Here is an 18,767-nt window from a genome sequence, read left to right as displayed (position 1 = left end):
TGCATGGAGGAAACTGTACAATTGGGAGCATGGCCAGACTGATCAGAATAAGTTGAATTGCAAGCATTGCCAGACTGATTTTCCAAATTGGCTGACAAAACTAAAGCTTTTGAAGCTGCTGCAAAATCATCTGCAATAGTCCAATCATCTTCAATTGAGATAGGAACATTATCAGTTTCCATGACTGTGCCTTCAGAATCATCCTTCCGTGGGCTGCCGCTAGGCTGTGCAGCTGTTGCCTGAGTCTTAAAACCATTTAAACGAGCATAACTAAAACCAGGTGCAGTTTTCCAATCCACAGGCGGCCAATTTGAGTCATTTCCAGCCTTCTTTTTGGACTTTGTCGAATCAAAACTTGTTTGGAGTGATCGTTCTTTGTCCGTGAAGGTATGGATGGGAGGGACCAAATAGATTCTTCATTAGAATGCTTAGGCATCTTTTGGCTATTCAAGATGAAAAACTCTGTTTGCTCCTCAGTAGAACCTGATTCAGCCATGGTTGTGATCATGTGAAGGAAATTTGCCAAGTGTAAATCAGGAGTTCCATCAAATAACAAACGAGACAGCTCCATAAATAGGGTATGAGAATCGGATTCTTGGGTTGTGTACAAAACGTTGTCCTGTAAAAGGCATACGATAAGGATATAAATGTTGGAAATGCCCTCAAATTCTAATAAAGCATACATTGCAAAGTATAAAAGGAGGTTTAATAGTACTCATTTTAGTAACCATCAAGTAAAAAGAGAGTACTGAGTTAGTGTTGAAGGCTGACATATTTTAGGGATTTGGAGGCATCAGTCCAAAAAAGGCTTCAACGTGAAAGATGTCTATGGTTCAACATAATTATATTGTGGTTTTGTTTGGAAGCTAAAAGACAATAAAACTTCAGGGAAATGCTGAAATTGTTTCCATAGCTTCAAATTATCAGACCAGCACACAAGGCCAAAGGAAGGTTGTAGGGAGGAAATCCACTTATCATATTCAGTTAGAAGTATACAGTTAAATTTCATAAGATGCTCTTTCAAGTAAATGATATCTTCAGGACTCAGGAGTCCAGGATAGGGGGGGCCCAAGTCTTTTTTTTTTTTTTGTTGAAAATTTTAGCTACTAAATTTCTTTTTATTGGGCCCGGGGGGGGGGGGGGGGGGGGGAGCTCAAACCCCCTTAGGCCCCCACCTGAGTCCGTCCCTGAGACAAATGCTAGTAATTATACCGTTGATCTTAACACACATTATCTTAACATAACAGCCAGTGTTTCAAGGCCTTCCTTTATTACATGGCCTCCACCATCACCTAGTCTGCACCACTGCCTCACTATTTTTAAATCCAGACATCCGACTCACTACCACCCAAAAATAAAATCCAAGAAACAACAAAAGTGCAGCTGCAAAAGAACTGTCCAAATCAAAAAAACCAAACCCATAGAACATAAACAACAAGAGGAAGTGAAGACTTCAGTTTGCGCATCACCCACAAAGCCCTTTTTCTCATCAATAAAGCTACAGACCTACAGTGGCTTTCTTTTTAATTACTTTTTTTCCATTTCCTTTAGTTACACAATAAAGTTAAGGATGACAACCCACTTCTCCAAAAACTTTAATCTCCCACACAGACTAGGCTTCCTTATTACTAGAAAGACCAGAACTTCTACATTACATTTTCCCTAAAAAAAAGTAATTACATAAGGTGTTTCTAAACCAAATAGGAGAACCTTATGTATAAATAAGACTCAAAGTATACATAAGACTCGTGACTTCTTTAATAACACATGATCTTCAAATGTGCTCTTAGTTTCTCAAGGAAAAGGTTATTTAGGATTTATAATTCTAGTCTTTATAGGAAAAATATTGGCAATAGCCTACATAAATGGCTTTCATCATAAAAATATGCATAGGAAGATAATTCCAATAGCTTAGTAAACTTAAGGGTGTAATTGTCTTTTTGTTCTTAAGTTTGATTTTTTAGGAAATCTGAACCTAGGTTCATTGTTTCTACACCACCAACCATTAAATTCTTCCCAAATTTAGAGAGATATAATATTTTATTACCTAAATAGCTAAACCCTTACCAAACACCATTCAAGAAAGACTTATCAACAATTCTAACCTACTGCAGACCTTTTAGAGATGCTACCTCAAATTTTTAGAGCCTAATAGAATTTATGTAATCTTCTCCTTTTGCATCTTGTCATTGTTTAGGATGTTACTGTTTCCGTGTATTGTTCATGTGCATTGTTCTAGGTTATTATTCAACTTGTGGCAGATTTGATGTCAGTTTCTTTATATATATATATTGGCAAGCATAAATTGAATCTTTTCCCTTAATAAAAGCATGGATAACATTTGTTTGATTTTTCTTAAACAACAAAGGAAGCTATGGATAAGCTAAACAAGACAGAATTGAAGGGAAAGCCAATGATTATCACATGGTGTGAAAAGCAATGTCCTAGTAGTAATGCAAAATTGTGGGTGTCAATTAATGGCCCCCCTATCAATAATGATAACTTCAACGCTTTATTTTCCAGTTTTGGTGCTATTGATTCTTTCAAAGCGGTATTGCAACATCTTGATACATCCTATTGGATTGTGCAGTTCGACTCAGACACATCTGCTACCAATGCCATTAAATTTTTGAACAGTGCTGAAAAGTATGGCATGAAATTGTAAGTAATTTATTTTCTTCATAATTGCATTATTTTGTATTGTTTTTTTTTTTTTTTGCAAACCTTGTAACTGATGTGCTAGGTTTTATTCAGCCTTCGTGTCAAAATATAATGATTGCAAGAAACTTTGTGTGGAATATCATCCAAAAGATCTAGATGAGAACAACATTCTATTAGCGTTCTCTTTGTATGAGGAATGCACTGTCAATATCGAGAATAAATCAAGTGGTATTGCTTTTGTTAGCTATCATACATCAGAAGGGGCTGAAGAAGCTATGAGGAACTTAAATGGCACAGATTTAGGTAAACATTCAATTTGGTCATGTCTCTTACTTCTCTTTTTCTTTTTCAATTATTATATAACTAATATTCCTTAATCAAGTTCACATCGTTTGTACATAAGAGGTATTGTGACGCAAGCTGTGACTAAAGATAACAATCCTGAAGAAGCCCCAATTTTTGTGATTGAAGATAATAGGAGGCAATTAGTTACAACTGTCAATATGGCAGGTTTTTGTACTGTATCAGATTTCCTTCAATTCCTGAACAAACTAGGGGATGATCATAGACATATTGGTCTATTGGAGAGAATTAGGTCTGACAGTCTGTGGCTTGGTTATGAAGTTTTGTATAAACATGTTGACAGTGAGAATGAGGTAGTCATAAAACCGTTTGAAGGTGTTGAATCTTTTGATTCTGTTGAACCATGTTTCAACGAAGATCCGTACGAGCACTCTGAGCTATGGTTCCTTGGTATGGTCAACCAAATAGAGTTCTACGAGAAGAAGGCAGTGCCACTTGTGGACTTAAATGCATGATTTAAGCTTTTGAAGTTAATAATGATTTCATTTGGATGGTTTGGACGAAGACAATTTTTTTTTTTTTTTTTTTTTTTTTTATGGAGGGACGGAGTTTTGTGTTTCTTACGATGCAACTCCGTCCCTCCACAAAGATTTTTTTTTTTTTTTTTTTTTTAAATAAAGATTGTCTTCGTCCAAACCATCCAAATGAAATCATTATTAACTTCAAAAGTTGTTAACCAAAAAAAAAAAAAAACTTTAAAAGCTTAAATCATGCATTTCAATCCACAAGTGGCACCGCCTTCTTCTCATAGAACTCTATTTGGTTGACCATACTGAAGAACCCCAGCTCAGAGTGCTCGTACAGATCTTCGTTGAAACATGATTCAATAGAATCAAAAGATTCAACACCTTCAAACGGTTTGATGACTACCTCTTCTCACTGTCAACATGTTTATACATAACTTCATAACCAGGCCACGGACTGTTGGGCCTAATTCTCTCCAATAGACCAATATGTCTATGATCATCCCCTAGTTTGTTTAGGAATTGAAGGAAATTTGATACAATACGAAAACACGCCATATTGACAGTTGTAACTAATTGCCTCCGATTATCTTCAATCACAAAAATTGGGGCTTCTTCAAGATTGTTATCTTCAGTCATAGCTTGCGTCACAATACCTCTTACGTACAAACAATGTGAACCTGATTAAGGAATATTTGTTATATAATAATTGAAAAAGAAAAAGAGAAGTAAGAGACATGACCAAATTGAATGTTTACCTAAATCTGTGCCATTTAAGTTCCTCATAGCTTCTTCAGCCCCTTTTGATGTATGATAGCTAACAAAAGCAATACCACTCGATTTATTCTTGATATTGACAATGCATTCCCCATACAAAGAGAACGCTAATAGAATGTTGTTCTCATCTAGATCTTTTGGATGATATTCCACACAGAGTTTCTTGCAATCATTATATTTTGACACAAGGCTGAATAAAATCAACACATCAATTACAAGGTTTTAAAAAAACAAAAAAAAAAAAAAAAAAAAAACAAACAAACAAAGAAAGAAAGAAACAAAACAATACAAAATAATGCAATTATTATCAAATAAGAACCACAAGGAAGAAAATAAATTACTTACAATTTCATGCCATACTTTTCAGCACTGTTAAAAATTTTAATGGCATTTGTAGCAAATGTCTCTAAGTCGAACTGCACAATCCAATAGGATGTATCAAGATGTTGCAATACCGCTTTGAAAGAATCAACAACACCAAAACTGGACAATAAAGCCTTGAAGTTATCATTATTGATAGGGGGGCCATTAATTGACACCCACAATTTTGCATTACTACTAGGACATTACTTTTCACACCACGTGATAATCATTGGCTTTCCCTTCAATTCTGTCTCGTTTAGCTTATCCATAGCTTCCTTTGCTGTTTAAGAAAAACCAAACAAATGTTATCTATGCTTTTATTAAGGGAAAAGATTCAATTTATGCTTGCCAATATATATATAAAGAAACTGACATCAAATCTGCCACAAGTTGAATAATAACCAAGAACAATGCACATGAACAATACATGCGAACAGTAACATCCTAAACAATAACAAGATGCAATAGGAGAAGGTTACATAAATTCTATTAGACTCTAAAAATTTGAGGTAGCATCTCTAAAAGGTCTGCAGTAGGTTAGAATTGTTGATAAGTCTTTCTTAAATGGTGTTTGGTAAGGGTTTAGCTATTTAGGTAATAAAAAATTATATCTCTCTAATTTTGGGAAGAATTTAATGGTTGGTGGTGTAGAAACAATGAACTTAGGTTCAGATTCCCTAAAAAATCAAACTTAAGAACAAAAAGACAATTACGCCCTTAAGTTTACTAAGCTATTGGAATTATCTTCCTATGAATATTTTTATGATGAAAGCCATTACGTAGGCTATTGCCAATGTTTTTCCCATAAAGACTAGAATTATAAATCCTAAATAACCTTTTCCTAGAGAAACTAAGAGCACATTTGAAGATCATGTGTTATTAAAGAAGTCACGAGTCTTGTATATACTTTGAGTCTTATTTATACATAAGGTTCTCCTATTTGGTTTAGAAACACCTTATGTAATTACTTTCTTTTAGGGAAAATGTAATTTAGAAGTTCTGGTCTTTCTAGTAATAAGGAAGCCTAGTCTGTGTGGGAGATTAAAGTTTTTGGAGAAGTTGGTTGTCATCCTTAACTTTATTGTGTAACTAAAGGAAAGGGAAAAAGTAATTAAAAAGAAAGCCACTGTAGGTCTGTAGCTTTATTGACGAGAAAAAGGGCTTTCTGGGTGATGCACAAACTGAAGTCTTCACTTCCATTTGTTGTTTATGTTCTGTGGGTTTGGTTTTTTTGATTTGGACAGTTCTTTTGCAGCTGCGCTTTTGTTGGTTCTTGGATTTTATTTTTGGGTGGTAGTGAGCCGGATGTCTGGATTTGAAAATAGTGAGGCAGTGGTATAGACCTGGTGATGGTGGAGGCCATGTAATAAAGGAAGGCCTTGAAACACTAGCTGTTATGTTAAGATAATGTGTGTTAAGATCAATGGTATAACTACTAGCATTTGTCTGAATTAAATTAAATTCATATTAAGAACAACAGTCCAATTTGTCTATAAATAACAACAACAACAACGAAGCCTTAGTCCCAAAATTTGGGAAAGTTGGTTACAGATTGTGAAGAGAGTAATTAGGGTTGGCCACATCACATCTCATGTATTAGAGTTATTTGATTGAGGACAATCATGTCCTCGCTCTACAGTCTTATATATAATTTTGTAGTATAAATGTGAACAAAGAATCATAACATAATCATATGATAAAGATAAAAAAGATATTAAATGTCTTTTCATCGAAGTCTAAGACTAAGAATAAGAGTAAGACTAAATTTGGAAATTTAATTAAAAGGCAGCAGCAGCAGTTTGGATGGATGGATGGATTACCTCTATCTCTATCTCTATCTGCCATGCCTGCACCGTATCTACTATACGGATCCACCATGTCTCTCTCTCTCTCTAGCTTGGCCTGAAACCCCTTCCGTTTTCACTTTTAAACGATGTCATTTGATGGTTAATGGCCTAATGGCTTCTACCGGTTTGGTTCGCACTATGTTTTTTTTTTTTTTTTTTTTTTTTTTGTTATGATAGCTATTAAAAATTTTAAATTATATAAAATTTAATAAAAAGATAATTTTGATATGTCAATGTTACAAAGAAAAATTAAATATTCAAAATATTTATTTAAAAAAAAAAGGAAGAAAAATTTAATACATCTGTCACCAAAAAATAAAACTAAATATATAAAGTTTTACAATTTCTTTCTACTAACAAAATAAAAATGTAAGAAAGAATTGATGAGAGATAAAGTGAGAATTGAAAATCTTGAAATTAGAATAATAAAGTTAAAAGAGAGTCTAAAATAATGAAAAATAACCGAATCACTTTTTTTTTTTTTTTTATAAATAATAAGTTTATTGATATCAAAAAGGGAAGCACCCTAGTACATAGGGAGTCTACAAGGGGTCAAACAATCAAGAACAAAAATTACAAGAATCTAAGAAATCAAGAAAATATGAATAGTGGAGTAGTGGAGCATCGTCATTACTGCTACGGAATTTGACGACACCACAAGTAGAAGATTTGAAGAGTAACAGAGACAACTTGTAGTTGGATACTTGGGTTATACTTCGTAACCCTATGATTGATTGCCACCCTCTAGTCTAGATGGAAATCAATTTTCTTAGAAAAATTTCAGTATAACCAGTCAATGTGGCAAATTATGCAAAGGAAAATCATTAAGGAATTATTACCTTTGTTTGTTTAAAATAGAATCAACCAAAGACATCTTTCTAGGATCAACATGAGCCACAATCTCTATATTCCTCACTATGAAATTCTACCAGAATTCAAATATCACTTAGTTTAAATAGAAGTAATAAAACTAACCCCAAAAAGTATCATTGTGGAAAATTCTTTTTTAACAAATAAATTCAAGCAATCAAAATCAAGCAAATCCATCTTAAAATTACAATTTCAGACACAATTACACAAACCCACTATGAAGACATTCACTTTTATCAAACCATTTGATTAACAAAATTGCATACAAAAATTAAAAAAAAAAAAAAAAAAAACACCAATAAAGGAAAACCTGAGAAAAACTGAGAGAGAACGGTCTGATACCCATAGTCATGCCCTTTCAAGCTTTCTGCGAAATAACTTGGGTCTGTGTTTGAGAGAGGGGTAGAGGGTAGAGGGTAGAGGTTCTACGCTTAACAGTGGATTGAAAGGGAAAAACAAAAGAAGACAATTTCACCGACAGCGGTTCTGCTGTGTGACGATGGCAGGCTAGTGGAGACAATCCCATATCCTATCTCTACTCACAGAGTTTCTTCTCGCAGAGGAAAAATGGGCAAAGGCAAAATTGAAGTGAAATTGAGAATATATAAAGAGAGTAAGAGACAGTTAAAGAACTTAGGGCCCGTTTGGTCATAGTTTTCAAAAATTGTTGTTTAAAAAGATGTGAAAATTGTGGTTTAAAAAGTGTTGTTGAAAAACGTGTTTTTAGTGTGAATAAAACAAAAAAAATGTGTTTGATATCATGGTTTAAACAACATTTTTCAGTGTTCAAAAAATATAAAATATGTGTTTGGTATGTGTGTTTTGAATGATAAAAAAAGCTGACGAAAGTACAAAATAAATATATTTTAAATCAGGAGAGAGAACATGGTGGGCCCATAAATCAGGAGAGAGAACATGGCTGACCAAAATATTTTTAAAAAAATTGACCAAAGTATGAAAAAGCTGACCTGAGCACTAGTGTTTGTTGTTTAATATAATTACGGAATTGCCACTGAGCAGTAGTATTTGTTGTTTAAAAACTGTCCGGAGGTGATTTCAAAAATGGGTTTTTTAACATTGGTTTTTTGAACAATATTTTCCAAACAACAAGGAACAGGACTGATACACCAAACACATTTTTTTGGTTTTTAGACACTAGTGTTCAGTGTTTAAACATGGTGACCAAACGGCGCCTAACCCACTGAAATGGTGTGTGTGTGTGTTTGTTTTTTTGTTTTGTTTTGTTTTGTTTTGTTTTGTTTTTTTTTTTTTTTTTTTTTTTTTTTTTTTTGGGAGTAAATTTTGGTCAATGTGTATGAGGGTGAAGCTAAAAATATAAAATATTTGATTTGGGTTATTTGTTGGTTGGTTTTCAAAAAAAAAAAAAAAAAAAAAAAAAAAAAAAAGCTTATTTGTTAACTTGTCACGAATTTAAAGAAGTGTTTTTCTTTTTTAAATTTCTGTAACTACTATTTAAGAGTAAAACGTTTCATGTAAACTACTAATCGAAAAGGCACAATGTTTTGGTGTTTTAAAATGTAAACATGGCATTAATTTGTGTAGCCACGTGGCATAATGAGGCGTAGTCAACAAAAAGTCAAACGTTTCGACTATTAGTTATTCTATATAATATATAAATATATAGATAAGGATTGAGATCCGTGCAATCTCTCTCTTAATCTAGATCTAAAAAGGGATCATAGGCGTGAGTGTTTGTGGGTTTGGTTTCAGATGGTGAGTTGCTCTTTTTTTTTTTTTTTTTTTTTTTCTCTAATGGGTTTGAGTTTGGTATGCTAGCAATGGTGACCAACGAGGTTGAGGGAGACGCATAGAGCAAGTGTGGATGTTGAAAGAGTGGAGTGTTAGGGGAGAGAGAAAAAGAAACCCAGTTGGAGTGGGAGAGAAAGAGAGAGGAGAGAGAGAAGCTGAAATGAAAAAGAGAAAGTGGGAGAAATTGAAAGTGGATTGCCAGGTTGGATCATCAATTGGATTTGGATAAACACGCAAAACCTTCTAATTGAAAAATGAATCCTACTCTCTTTGATAAAATGAAAAAAAAAAAAAAATCCTATCTATTTTTTCAAATTGTGATGAAAGAAAAATTATAATACTAAATCCAAAAAAAAAAAAAAAAAGAGCCTCATTGCACGCGCGAAGCGCGTGTAATGAGGCTAGTTATTATTATTATTGTGGGTGAAAACTTGCCACTCTAGTTTACATAACACCTATAATACTAAGATATTGGACAATTATAGTTGATTTTGAATTAAATTGAAAATCAGTGTATCAAAAATGATAAAATTTTGTGTATTTTGTGGAATTGGTCTTTATAGGTCAATATTGATTCTCTCATTTTCTCATACATAGAGCGTGATTATTGGAATTCAAAAATAAGAAGGATATGCATTCAAGACCAATTAATAGATTAAAAATAAAATTATTATAATTAATAGTTAATAAAATGTAAAAACTTTTTATTTTTAGGAACAATAAAATGTAAAAACTTGTTTCTCTATAATTCAAATGAATAATTTATCAAATGAAATTCAACATTCTATTAAATTCCGCATATAATTTATAATTTATTTTGTACTCAATTTCATAGTAACTTCTTTTTCATTGTTAAAAAAAATTCAGAAAATTCATCTTCTCTTTTTTGTTATGAATTGAAATTTTGACAATACTTATCACAGAAAATACTCATTCTGTAATTGCACTAGAAACTAAAATGATAAACACAAGTATAAACATGTTAGTGTGTAGTTGTGATAGATAATTACACCATTCTATGGTGCACCCTAAAAATACAATAACCCCGCTCAGTGGATGGTGTTGCTTCACAAACCCAATATTTGTTTTAGTAGAGAGACCATAGTTGGGTGAGGTTGTTGCTCGAAGGTTTGAAGTATATGTTCATATGTTCATAAAGTTATGTCTACTCCCAAATAGGTGTGAGTTTGCCTATAAATACCAAGAACCTCATTTGCATTCAGACACAATTTACCCAATCTATTCTCTTTGCAGACACAAGGTTGTGGTCTGTGATCATCACTCTAATAGTATTGTCATCCACATTAGGGACCAAAACAACCGCTATATAAACTTATTGGTGAATTATTGATCTTCTCATCCTTATCAATCATTTAGAACAATTTAGAAAAAAATGACGACAAAAAAAAAAAAAAAATCATAATGCATGATTCGACCTAATAGCATCCCATCAATTTTTTTGGGGAAAAAAAACTAATGTGAAATATATTGATTAAAAAAAAAGATACATACATATTTGTCACACATGTTTATCTAGAGCAAGAAACTATCTTATAGTGGAAAATGGAAATAACAGAATAATTAAATGCTTATATTTATGTATGTTAAAACAATTTTGTTGCATAAAGAACAAATTAAAAAAAAAAATGAAATCATCATATAGCCTTATATATATAACTTCAAAATATTATACGATTTTTTTTAAAAAAATATCTATGACCTCATTTAGTATAAGATCAATTTAAATTTTTGGAGATTGAAAATAATATTGGATAACATATGACACTAAAATAGACCATAATCAAATTTTCGATTGATTAGAACTCAAACAAATATCTCCAATTTGTTTAATCAGCAATTCTGCTATCAATTGATTGATTCAGATGCTAGGCTCTAGAACGTCATTTTTTGCTTAGGAGAGTTTTCCTTCTAGCAGATGGGAACATTAATTAAAGCAAAGCTCATTATCTAATCTAAATGTTGAGGATAAGCTTATGTAGACTATAGACAGCAACGAAGTGCAATATCATCTTGGTTGTGTGCAATAGCTTCATAAGGTAGAGTGGGGATGGGGAGTCTTATGGAAGGAAAAATTAAATAATGTTTCGGGCATATATACCCACCTCTTTCACAACACGAAAAATCCATGTACTGGTGGATCCAATGTGTTGTATTGTAAGGTGCTGAATATATACACTTGAAACATAATATACCTTCTTGTATGGAAGAGCATTTAGTCGTTGAAAAACCCTCAAAAGATCAAGATTTTCCTTGTGGCAAGCTTTGAATAATAGCCTTTCTACGATCCATAATCTGGTTAGATGTGGCGTCCCTAGTTGATCCAATTTGTGTGCAATGTCACTAATCTTATTAAAAATTAATTAATTATTCATGCCCTATGGTCGTGTAACGTAACAAATGAAGTTTCAATGGTTTGGTATGTAAAGATCCACAGTAAAATTACAATGTTTGGCTGAATCCACAAGAATTAGGAATTTGTTCAAGCTAAAAGGCAACAGAAAAAGCTTTGAACTATTTTTTCTCTTTAATTACTGGAACTATTAGCTCAAATTTTAAAGGTCAAAAGTAAACTGTACGAGGCTAGTACAAAATTTCATGGGCAACTGCTTAAGCCATCACCCGCTAATAAAATATTACAAATAAATAAAATTACAATATGGTAGCAATCTATGATTTACATACACCAATTTATGAAGATGACATATTGACATTAGATCCCTGCGGTGCAAATCAAACCTTTGGCATTTTGGTCACTCTATTAGAAGAAATACCACTACAGAGATTCTTCAAATCCCAGACCAAGTCAGCCCCATTATAGTTCTCTTGCAGGTAAAATCCACAACAAATGCTTGCTTTCCTTTGCAGGAGCTGGACTCTTTCTGAGGGAAAGAGACAAAGAGTGACCGTACACAATCCTCTGTCATTTCAGGGTATTTCCATAAAGGCAGTTATGGATTGGCTAAAGACTTCAGAGTCAATATAACCCAAAAGCGCAGATGAAAATGAGCGTGTTCATGTTAGGAGACAACGGAAAATTCCTTCTGCTGCCTGGGCATCATGACAACCAACTGCAACTTGCCTAGAGAACATAACTTTACTGGATTCTTGAATACTGACCCTTGCAACATTATTTTTACCTAACAAAACGTGTGCAATGCTGTATGATTCACCCTTTTCAAATGCAAATTGCCACTCTCTTGTTGATATAATGAACCAGTCTTTGGTTCGAGATTTAGTTGCTTTAACTTCAATGTACTCCCTACTACTCTCCTCCCCTACTATAATGTCGTAAGGTAACCCAGTTTCAAAATCTTCATTAACCCACTTCACTGCTGTCCCACCAAATTTCCCAATAATGTATTTGAAAGCAACACTCTCACCTATTCTCCCCGTTTGCATGGCTTGTGCTGCATTGGGGGTACCAAATCTAAGATGATCTCTACTGCTAAAATTAGATGCACCCAACTCAGGGCCATCAGACACTCGATCTAAATCAACAGGATCAAATTCAACATGCATGGTGGAAACAGTACGATTGGGAGCATGGCCAGACTGATCAGAATAAGTTGAATTACAAGCATTGCCAGACTGATTTTCCAAATTGGCTGACAAAACCAAAGCTTTTGAAGCTGCTGCAAAATCATCTGCAATGGTTCAATCATCTTCAATTGAGATAGGAACATTATCAGTTTCCATGACTGTACCTTCAGAATCATCCTTCCGTGGGCTGCCGCTAGGCTGTGCAGCTGTTGCCTGAGTCTTAAAACCATTTAAACGAGCATAACTAAAACCAGGTGCAGTTTTCCAATCCACAGGCGGCCAATTTGAGTTATTTCCAGCCTTCTTTTTGGACTTTGTCGAATCAAAACTTGTTTGGTGTGAGTCATCGTTCTTTGTCCGTGAAGGTATGGATGGGAGGGACCAAACAGATTCTTCATTAGAATGCTTAGGCATCTTTTGGCTATTCAAGAAGAAAAACTCTGTTTGCTCCTCAGTAGAACCTGATTCAGCCATGGTTGTGATCATGTGAAGGAAATTTGCTAAGTGTAAATCAGGAGTTCCATCAAATAACAAACGAGACAGCTCCATAAATAGGGCATGAGAATCGGATTCTTGGGTTGTGTACAAAACGTTGTCCTGTAAAAGGCATACGATAAGGATATAAATGTTGGAAATACCCTCATATTCTAATAAAGCATACATTGCAAAGTATAAAAGGAGGTTTAATAGTACTCATTTTAGTAACCATCAAGTAAAAAGAGAGTACTGAGTTAGTGTTGAAGGCTGACATATTTTAGGGATTTGGAGGCATCAGTCCAAAAAAGGCTTCAACGTGAAAGATGTCTATGGTTCAACATAATTATATTGTGGTTTTATTTGGAAGCTAAAAGACAATAAAACTTCAGAGAAATGCTGAAATTGTTTCCATAGCTTCAAATTATCAGACCAGCACACAAGGCCAAAGGAAGGGTGTAGGGAGGAAATCCACTTATCATATTCAGTTGGAAGTACAGCACAGTTAAATTTCTTAGGATGCTCTTTCAAGTAAATGATATCTTCAGGACTCAGTAGTCCAGATTTCAAACCATCACTCCACTTGAGAAACACTTGGAAAACCTGAGACATGAAAGAAACTCTTAAGTTTCACCGCAACAAACATTAATTGCAACTGTGATTTTGTTTCAGATTTGGTTACTTACTGCATTAGCTGCTTGTGAAGGCAAAGTAACAGTCGAAAGCTGGAGCAAAATTTGTAGGTAGCTACAGAGAGGAGGGGTCTCATGTACTCCGCAGCCGTCAATGAAAAAGTCACGAAGGCCTGGATATATATTGCTCAGTGTCTTTTTTAAGGGGCAATGAGTCACTTCTGTCAAACTGCACTGAGGATTTATCTCCTTAATTTGGTCTAGACAACCAGTTGGATCATGCCAACATATTTCTTCAGGAGACAAAAACATACCAGGTACCACATCCTCACGACTAGAGCCAGACGCAAATACACAAGATCCAGAATGTAATTCCTCAGTGATTTTGTGCCTTGAAGTAGCCATTTCTTTCCAGATGAATGTGTACAAGTTTGACGTTTGTGATATGCTGGCATGCAAAGAAAGTTGGACCCATTTAGTTGGTTGAAAGACTCAGAAGTATTTTTTATAAGTGAAAGACTCAAAAGTATAGACTAAACAAATAATAAATGGAAAATAGATATAACCCAAGCATGCTAAGAGGTCAAAAAAGTGCACGTAAGCGTCTATTAAAAGCAAGTGTTCCATAAGTAAATAAGATATCATTGTAATTTGTAACAGGAAGAGGAAAAAGGAAAGTCATCCAAAAAAGAATAAGAAGAGGAACAGATGAAGGTATGAGCAAATGCATGTAAAAACCTCTGGTTCTGGAAAGCAAATATAGATGAAAAGCATCTCAATGCAAATCTGTCAAATTATACAGCAATAAGTCAATAACAACAACCAAAACTTAGTCCCAAAATTTTGGGTTTGGGGTCAGATTAATCCATATCTGAGTCAGATATAGATCCTCAACAAACCAATCAGGGTCGGTCACATGTATTTTTTCTTATCATTCTACCCTATCCAAAGTCATACTCTCCATCACCTCCTTAATTGACATATCCTTTTTTAATACTTCTATTAATGTTATTTTAGGTCTTTTCAACCTTTTTTTCTCATTCCCTTAATTTGAATCCACTCATCTATTAAATTATCAACAAATAAATTTCCAAGAAATCATCTGAATTATATAAACCGCGGAATAGCCATGCAAGGAATTTCAATCCAGCATTGACTCAAGAGCACATACATGTTCATGGCAAGTGGATAACATGAAATCCAGAGAAAAAAGCATTAGATTAGTTCCTATAGCCAGCAAGAAAGAACATTTACTAAATTAAATAATCTTACTCTCAGATGACATTTTTAAAGATCTAAAATGGCAAATAAGAAGCAGCAATACCTGGCCTCAAAAGGTCTCTGAGAACTTCTCCACACTTTCAGAATTTCCAAAATGTCATCCATTGTAACTTTAACCTTAAACCCGATATCACTTACTAGCTTCCCATTTCGTACCTGTTCCCAAAAAAATAATAATAATAGCTCAGTAAGGAACTATAAAAATCCATGTGAGCTAAATCCTCCCACCATACAGGGAGATGCAGCAGGTTCTTAAAGAAAAACCCCCCCACCCCTCCCCCCAAAAAAGATATAGTAGTAAATAAGGATTGGTGCAGAAAAGAGAAAGTGGGTGGCCCTTGTGTTTCTCATCAAGGGCACAACACTGTATGAAGCTCGAACTGCAGAGCAGGTGAAGAAAACGTAGGATACGTGTTAGCTAGGCCGTTTCTTGTAGGAGTGCTAATGCACATTATTTATAAGTAGGTAATCATTTAAATTGGATTTGGCTTTGCCAACCATTCAAAGAATTATATGGAGGAGCATATATAATTTGTTTCAAGTTACAGTATTTAAAACAGTGTGCTAATGTTGCAACGTAATATCAAACATACAAAAGAACAGGAGCAACCTTGATGAACTCACTTTCTTCTTGCATACAAGTACGAACTTTGTGATGAAAGCTTATTTCATATAACATTATTTTCTAACCAAAACTTGATCTCCAACAATCTTTTTTCTTTTTTCTTCTTTTCTGTAACAAAATTTCTAATCTGTTCCATATTTTTCATAAAACTGAGAATTAACTCCCAAAAAAAAAAAAAAATTGTATTGGTTGATGTAGCAAATTGAGCTTCACGCCCTTTCTCACTCGATGTACAATGCTTTGGCAAAGCAAGCGTAAAGAAACAAATGTGTGTGTGTGTGTGTTAGAGAGAGAGAGAGAGAAAGATGCTCCTAAAGCAAGAGCTGTCTGCTCAATACGGCTCTCAATCTCATTGTGCAGAATGACCTTTCTGATAATTGTAGCAACTTCAATATGTTTGCATCACATTCTAGTTCTTAACATCATAGTGGAAGTACTCATGATAGTTAAACCAATTCAAAGGCTGTCTCCATAATAAACGATACTCATCCAAACCAAAAGGCTAACAAATATATTGCACGTTTCACAATATTTCATGCATAAAAAGAAGAGACTTTGTAAAGAATATAAATGACAACTAGATATGCTTCCATTACAAAGGAATCAGAATTGATAAAATATTACATCAAAGTAAAAAAAAGATAAGAAGTGCAAAAGATTACATCTGGGATAGTGAAGCTCATTATCCATGCCAGATACTACCCACTGGACATCACTAATGCTGCTCATAAAAGAAGACTTGAAGGGTTTGCTATCTCCGCCAGAGTTAATATTGCAGTAACCCATCACTTTGTCACTAAAACAACTATCCCATAGTGTATCAAAAATCTCTAACAGATATATACAACTTTGCTGCATGCAATTTTTGGACAATACAGATATTAAGTGGACCAATTCATGAGATTCCCAGTCTTTGGCAATTGATTCAGGGGAAATCAGATCTCTTTCCCACATGAGATTCTTAAAAATGATACGAGATATATCAGAAACAGTCTTATCAACTTGATTAATTTGCACAAAATCCACAACACCTAATTCCTGGAAAAATTCCCTCCATTTTTCCAGTCCACATGAGAGAGATTCAGTAACTGGATGCCTCAAATAAGTGCTGTCAACTTCATGCCATTTCATATCTACAACATTAATCAACATATTCACATTGACTGGATTTCCATATTCTTTACTAAAATGAATTGGCACCACAACACATTGAAGGGAGGTCATTCCTTATAAATACATTTCCATGTGTTTCCAAGGAATGACCATCTGTAACGATCCAAGGGCAAACACATTTGCACTATACCTCAAAAAGACTAGTCACAATTGAGGCTCCTTGCAGTTGTTAATAAAACCCAGTTCAACCTAGTAAATACCCGATGTGGGACTCATTACACACCCACACACATCACACAATCAATCAAATTAAGGCATCACAATTTCCCCCACTTAAATCCCTAACGTCCTTGTTAGGGCCCATTTTGTGGGGTAGTGTCTCTGAGCCCACACGGGATTACCGGGCCGGCTCTGATACCGTCTGTAACGGTCTCACCCCAACTGTGTAGATATTATCCACTTTGGGGCCCATACCCCTTATGGTTTTGTTCTTCCTCAGGTTGCGCGGGGGAAAAAGCCTCTACACATTGAAGGGAGGTCATTCCTTAACCTGGGAAAGAACAAAACTGTGAGGGATATGGGCCCCAAAGCGAACAATATCTACACAGTTGGGATGAAGCCGTTACAGATGGTATCAGAGCCATGCCCTAACCGGAAGTGTGGGCCCCACATGCGAGGACATGTGTGTCCGTAAGGGGGGGTGGATTGTAGTGACCCAAAAAGGAGGGTCTTGCATTCCATGTAATCTCACATCGCCTAGGGAAGTACATGAGAATGTGTTTATAAGGAATGACCTCCCTTCAATGTGTAGAGACCTTTTCCCTAACGTAACTTGGGGAAAACAAAACCGTGAGGGATATGAGCCCCAAAACGGACAATATCTACACAATTGGAACGGAGTCGTTACAAATTTTAGGACCATATTCCTCAATACCCAGTGCCCTTGCTAATGAATCAGAAATTTGTATATTTCTATCCAAGAATCCAAGGCCAAGGTGATCACTAAGCCGTAAGCATACTATCAGGAAGAAGAATGCGAGCCTGTTCATTCCAACCTCTTAGAACCTTGCAAGGAGGAGCCCATCTGTCGTTTCCTCCTTCCAGAAGTAAGCAGTTGGACATACGTAATTTTGAAATAATCAACCGGGGAAGACTTGAAAAGAAACCATGAACTTCCCCCACAAGCGGAACAAAGCTCATGAAAGCAGATACAGCCTTTCCAGGATTCTCTCTAATTCTAAAACACGGAAGAGCGCAAAAGGATATCTCAGCATCAACAAACAAACCAGGAAACTCAGACAATAACCACTGATTCCAGGGACTATCTCCATCCACTTCCTCTCTAGATGATGGAAGAACAAAATCACCTTGAAGAATAAATTTCAGACCATAAGTCCTTAAAGGAAGAAATGCAAAACAGGCCACTGGTCTAGAAGTGGAGTGTAATCCCCGTCAATTGATTCCTGCAATGTTACCTAGTATCTCAAAAGCTTAAGTTGTTAAGAAATGATGAATTTAATCATTTAACCATATTTCTAATACTCCCCTTCACGTGTGAGCCTAAACTTCTAGTTAATAAGTGAGGCCTAACATATGGGATTTTTAACATTTTAAATAGGAGGTAGAGTGAACACAAGGATTGAACTCAAAAGCTTAAACTTTTGGAACAAGTAGTAATTTATCAATCACGTTACTCACATGTGAAGTTGTACTACACTACTACTCTCAATGAGAGAAACAAAGAAGATGATCTTACCAGCTCAAGAAGAAAATGTGAATCCTGAGAATAAAATTCTTATGAGAGACAATGAAGTGCTCTCCCTAGGCGAGCATTCTGCTTCTTCAACATGCTAATTTAAGTGTTTGAAAGACTTGGATCAAGGCCAAATTCATCCCGCCTGATAGATTCAATGACTAGGGCTGCATTCTTATCTTCATTAAGTTTAGATAAACGTTACAAGCAACC

At 34.8% G+C, this 18,767-nt stretch overlaps 2 protein-coding genes across 2 annotated transcripts; both read right to left on the bottom strand.

Annotated features, from left to right (window-relative positions):
• Nucleotides 1–26: 26 nt before the first annotated feature.
• LOC126725161 (protein NO VEIN-like) lies at nucleotides 27–13,339 on the bottom strand. Its single transcript, XM_050429699.1, has 2 exons — nucleotides 13,138–13,339; nucleotides 27–483 (listed from the first exon to the last, which is right to left on the bottom strand). The coding sequence occupies exons 1-2, from the start codon at nucleotides 13,337–13,339 to the stop codon at nucleotides 257–259; spliced, it is 429 nt and encodes a 142-aa protein (XP_050285656.1). The 3' UTR covers nucleotides 27–256.
• On the bottom strand, nucleotides 13,191–16,883 carry LOC126725159 (protein NO VEIN-like). The gene is made up of 4 exons (XM_050429697.1): nucleotides 16,351–16,883; nucleotides 15,107–15,219; nucleotides 13,837–14,230; nucleotides 13,191–13,753 (listed from the first exon to the last, which is right to left on the bottom strand). The coding sequence occupies exons 1-4, from the start codon at nucleotides 16,369–16,371 to the stop codon at nucleotides 13,481–13,483; spliced, it is 801 nt and encodes a 266-aa protein (XP_050285654.1). The 5' UTR covers nucleotides 16,372–16,883; the 3' UTR covers nucleotides 13,191–13,480.
• Between the last annotated feature and the right edge of the window lie 1,884 nt (nucleotides 16,884–18,767).

The sequence above is a fragment of the Quercus robur genome, chromosome 5 (assembly GCF_932294415.1).
Source record: "Quercus robur chromosome 5, dhQueRobu3.1, whole genome shotgun sequence".
NCBI classification, from domain to species: Eukaryota; Viridiplantae; Streptophyta; class Magnoliopsida; order Fagales; family Fagaceae; genus Quercus; species Quercus robur.
This window is presented reverse-complemented; position numbering and strand designations above follow the sequence as displayed.

Bases quoted from the DNA above. Each gene is read 5' to 3' on its own strand.
- LOC126725161 (XM_050429699.1), bottom strand. From the start codon at position 13,339: ATGTATGCTTTATTAGAATATGAGGGTATTTCCAACATTTATATCCTT. The intron at 484-13,137 runs GTTCTACTGAGG...TGGCTGAATCAG, and splicing joins CACAACCATGGCTGAATCAG to GTTCTACTGAGGAGCAAACA.
- LOC126725159 (XM_050429697.1), bottom strand. From the start codon at position 16,371: ATGAGCTTCACTATCCCAGAT. The intron at 15,220-16,350 runs GTAATCTTTTGC...TTTTGGGAACAG, and splicing joins TGAGCTTCACTATCCCAGAT to GTACGAAATGGGAAGCTAGT. The intron at 14,231-15,106 runs GTATTGCTGCTT...TTTGCATGCCAG, and splicing joins CAGAGACCTTTTGAGGCCAG to CATATCACAAACGTCAAACT.